The sequence below is a fragment of the Poecilia latipinna genome, unplaced genomic scaffold (assembly GCF_001443285.1).
Source record: "Poecilia latipinna isolate Pla-1442-1.1 unplaced genomic scaffold, P_latipinna-1.0 Scaffold2308, whole genome shotgun sequence".
Classification (NCBI taxonomy): Eukaryota; Metazoa; Chordata; class Actinopteri; order Cyprinodontiformes; family Poeciliidae; genus Poecilia; species Poecilia latipinna.
Genome location: NW_015114924.1, coordinates 24733 through 29289, shown reverse-complemented (window position 1 = coordinate 29289; position 4557 = coordinate 24733). Strand labels below are relative to the sequence as shown.

Genomic DNA, 4557 nt, shown 5'->3' with positions numbered 1-4557 from the left:
ACTCTTCACTGTCCAAAGATTTGTCTTTTGATATGTCTTTAAATAATGTTTATTCAAAGATTGCTTACTTAAAAATGTACAATAAAGTTTTGTAAAATACATTTCTCCTCATCTTTGATTATTTTTTTGCAAACTTAAGTCAACAGAACTTAATTAAACATTCAGCTTGGATTTAATTTAAATGTAAATCATTAACGTCTTGTCGTTTTGATGTTTCTGAACTAAATAAACTTTATTTACTGGTCAGAATCCAGAGCTGTGCAGATCATTACCAACTTCAATTGTGATCTCTAAAGAAACAGACTCTCGGCCTTCAGCGAAACCACCGGTCAGATCCACTTTTCTGTCAAAAAAATCATCTAGTTTCAACCACATTTATTATCTTTCAAGTCCTTTCTTGACTATGAACTATTTACTTAAAATGTTTTTGTAAAATTACAAATTAAAAACCAAATTTCCCTCCACTTTTCAATTTTCTCTAATGTGTTTTGAAGAAAAAAACTTAAAACAGCAGTGAAGCTGAACTGATAATGTGCAGTGATTGCATAGTGATCAAGTTGTTTGCAGTTTCATATTTTTGAGATTCCAATAAAAACTTTATATGAGAATATTAGAAATTACATTCACAGCATCCTTAGATGTATTGTGAACAGAATGTCAACACCCATCTATACCTTTCAGTCCAGTGCGTATCAGTTCCTTTGATGATCCAACCAAATGACTGAATTCATTTTCAAATTTGTAGAATCAAAGTATCATAACATGCATCACAAAACGGCATATGCTATGAATGAAAGAGAGGAGACTTGTTCTGAGTTGCAGTTTAATTTTAGTGTTCAAAATAATAATGATTAAAAAAAAAATAACAGTATTCAAAAGATGTCTTTAACAACCCTGGGTCTTTGTGTGGGAAAACACCTTGCTGAGTGTTTCCTGATGTGGGAATATAATATCTGGAGCTATAAAATTACTGGATTATCGTTCTAAAAGAATATAAATAGTAGTGAATGTAGTTTTATAAACAATGCACAACCTAAACTATCATCATTATATTGCAAAGAGGAAAGAACAGGACAGCATTGTTATATCTTGTAAACTCAAACCTCAATTTCAGAAAACTTTATTTTATAAAACATAAAAAATAATTTTAAAAAAAGCATATACCAATATGTTTTGTTTGAGACATTAATTTGGCACAAGTGCAAAGTTAACTATCTGTAGTATCTTGACTGTTAAGTTTGAGAAAATGTGAACAATGGCGCCACCAAGATGTTATTGTCCACCATGGTGGACAATAATTTTAGAAGAGAGGACAGCCTTTGGTGAGGTGCCACGTTTATTTACACCTATGACAGTTTTCCATTCTTCAAAGCATTGAATACATCTATTGCATTTTTTATTTAAATAACTGCATTGCTTAATATTTATCTGCAAAAAAAAGAAGAAAATGCTTAATTGTGGCCCTCAAAACTGAAGTTGTCAAGAAACATTCCCTTTGTACTTGTGTCTCAAATTATAGTTTAAAAATAACAGTGAAAATATTTCCATTTCTTATTAGAAGTGTGAAAACTGCACACTTTTCTGGAAATGAAGTTTTGCATTGTTCCTACTGAACTGCACATTCTTCGGTTCCCGTACAGCTGCGCTATTGCTGACCTCTAATTATTCGGCCAGCATCTTCTAAGCTGCAGATTTCCACCCTCACGCTAATTAAAGCAGGTCACAGAAACAGATAAAAAAATAAATAAAAATAGTTTGGCCCACTGCAGATATTCTCCGTCAACTGAAGATGCTCTGTTTCGTGTGAGACAACAAAACAATTGGTAATATGTCAACAAAATGCACCCTGAACCAAAGGCGTATGCTCACACTCACTCACTCACTCATCATCCTGTAGCATCATTCACACAGATAAAGTGTCAGAAACGATATACTGTATCTACATTCTACTCCTTCGGATTGCTGGTGCTGCACAGTCCTAACTAAAAGAGCATAACAAGTAAGGCAAAGCCAAATTTCTCCACATCGTGTTTCGGTCCTGCAGCTCTGGTCACAGACGCGGCCCTGTGTAAGGGAGCACAGTCTCAACTTGGAAAAAAATCAAAAATAAATACACAGCACTACAGCATGAACGTCTCTATTGCTTACATTTCACTCTAGTACACAGCTATGGCCGCACTGGCAAACAAGCACCAGTCCGTCTCTGACCCTCCACCACTGTCACCAAAAGTCCAATCTGGCTCTTGTTTGTCACGCGAGGAGATCTTGAACAGGTTCTTCAGACGTGGCAGTGGAACTGAGAAGCGTCTCCCTCTCATGGTCCCGTGCGACTCGGCGTGTGGCAGTATTTGACGCACACCCGGGTGTGACTAGAACAGCCGAGCCTGCTTCTTCAGCTCGTTCCGTTTCCACAGAGCCAAACGGTCAAAGTCCTCCACGGTCATGCCGAACACCTGGACGAACTCTTCTGGGGACAGGTGGCGCTACGACGACAGAGACACAAAAACTGTGTTGTTATATTTCTGCATATTTACTCTGCTACTACTTATAAAGCTATGTGCATTCAACAAGTAATCACACCTCTTTGAATGTTTTAAGATATTGTCATGTAGCAGCAACAGGTTTTAATGGATGTTTAGACCAACACAAAATGGAGCATATTTTGAAGTGGAAGCAAAATGGTATATTAGTGTAGAAAAGTTTTGTCAATAAAAATCTGAGAAGGGTGGTGTGCATATGTTATTAATCTGATATCCCTAAAGTAAAATCTTGGGCAAAATTGCCTTCTGAAGCCACCCGATTAGTAAACAGGGTCCATATTTATGGAATGTAATTGCAGTAAAAACACAAGTGTTCTGAGACGCACTCAAAAAATGAATTTAAATTGTTCACAACAAAGCATATCTACGTGTTACAATGACCCTGTAAAAGTTCGACCTGTTCATAGATACTCATCCGATCCGAATGAGCTTAAGCTCATGAAAACGGTAAAATCAATGCTGAAAGCTGGTAGATGGATGCAGCAAAAGCTGCAGCTGCATGTCTGCAGTTTTAGCTGGCTAAGCTGTTCTACAAAAAACAACAAAAAGAAAACCCCAGCAGGTTGACTGCAACCATATGAAAACTTTGGAAAAACTGAAAAACGTTTGAAGAGCATGTATACTATTTTATCCACAACGGTGGATTATGTTGGGTTTTCAATCCTATAAAATCCCAATAACTTCTTGTGATTGAAATGTGACAACATATGAGAAAAAATTCAAATGTGTGAATACTTTGTTCGTTTTTTGTTTATGTGCAAGACGGGCATAGTTTTCTAATTTAGAGTACAAATGACAAATAGAATAAAAAGCATTACTCTGATAATTTTACTACACCCTTCAAAATCTTGGACTATACCTTTAATTTTGCAGGCCAGTTCAATTTCACCTTCCCTGCATTACTTACTTCCAGTCTTGCTCTGTCGACGTCTTTAGGCAGCTTATTCCGCCCTCTGGTGGTGACAATGAGTGATTCATATGGATAAACCTGCGGAGAAGGAAAGTTCTTTTAATCATTTCAGAAATCTGGGCTAAATAACTTTTGCATTATGTTTATGGAAGAAAATAAAAGCAATTTTCTAACCGTACCTTATACTCAGCTGCAAGAAATGAGAAACAGATTAGAGAGATTAAAGGTTTGGGTTAATTGCTTCAATCTGACAAAGGCTCAGTGTTATAAAGTCCAATTAAAGCCACCTCTACTTCCCCAGTTGACCTCGCTGCCGTCGTCATACTGATACTGGTAGCAATCTGCGCTCTGAGGCTGCAGGTGCAAGGAAGGAAACTGCGATTAACAAAAAATAATTGCTTTTGGGAATTCCCATGAAAAACACCTCATTAACGTAAAAAAAAAAAAGAAGGTGAAAACACGATTAAAATTAGCTCTGGAGTGCAATCTGATCTCACCCGCTGAATACCATTGCGCCTATATCCTGGTAGTGACGCTGACTTGCAGCCAAAATCTAAAGAATGGTCACAAAAACACACAATTAATGGATTAAAGCGTTGTACCACAAGTTAAATACTGGATTTGGCCAGGAGATGGCGATCACCACCAATAATAAAAAAAAAAGAAAGAAAAAAAGATCAAATTCCAGATGTGGGAACTGAGGCTTGGATGATTCAGTAGAAATTATTTATGAACCAACATGAGCTGAACAGCCACGAAACAAAGTATCGACAACAATAAAGAGAAAGCTAGCACCTTAAAGTATGTCACAGTTTGGTGTTTGGCAGAGCCTGAACACATTTTGACACAATGAAGATAAACTCACCACTATCAGCGCTGTACTGAGATCTTGGTGCTGTGGGACAAAGAGATCACACAATTATAATCTATATTAGCTATTCCAAGACAGACGGGACGAGTATCTGATTAGTCAGAGGCTCAGAAAAGACCATGAAATGTAGCTCTTTGGAGGCTCAGTGAGTAATGGAAACGACACACACACACACACACACACACACACACACACACACACACACACACACACACACACACACACACACACACATT

The 4557-nt window shown here is 37.2% G+C and overlaps 1 protein-coding gene across 9 annotated transcripts in view; it reads right to left on the bottom strand.

The window, feature by feature from the left end:
* Positions 1-809: 809 nt before the first annotated feature.
* The window catches only part of LOC106937268 (actin-binding LIM protein 3-like), a 26546-nt gene continuing 22798 nt past the window's right edge, over positions 810-4557 (bottom strand). For all 9 annotated transcript variants that reach the window (XM_015018686.1, XM_015018682.1, XM_015018687.1 and 6 more), the window contains 6 exons: positions 4316-4345; positions 3948-4003; positions 3738-3804; positions 3630-3640; positions 3448-3528; positions 810-2483 (listed from right to left, as the gene is read on the bottom strand). In XM_015018686.1, the coding sequence (XP_014874172.1) occupies positions 2370-2483; positions 3448-3528; positions 3630-3640; positions 3738-3804; positions 3948-4003; positions 4316-4345 (359 nt within the window). In that variant the 3' untranslated portion in view covers positions 810-2369. The remainder of the gene's footprint in view (positions 2484-3447; positions 3529-3629; positions 3641-3737; positions 3805-3947; positions 4004-4315; positions 4346-4557) is intronic.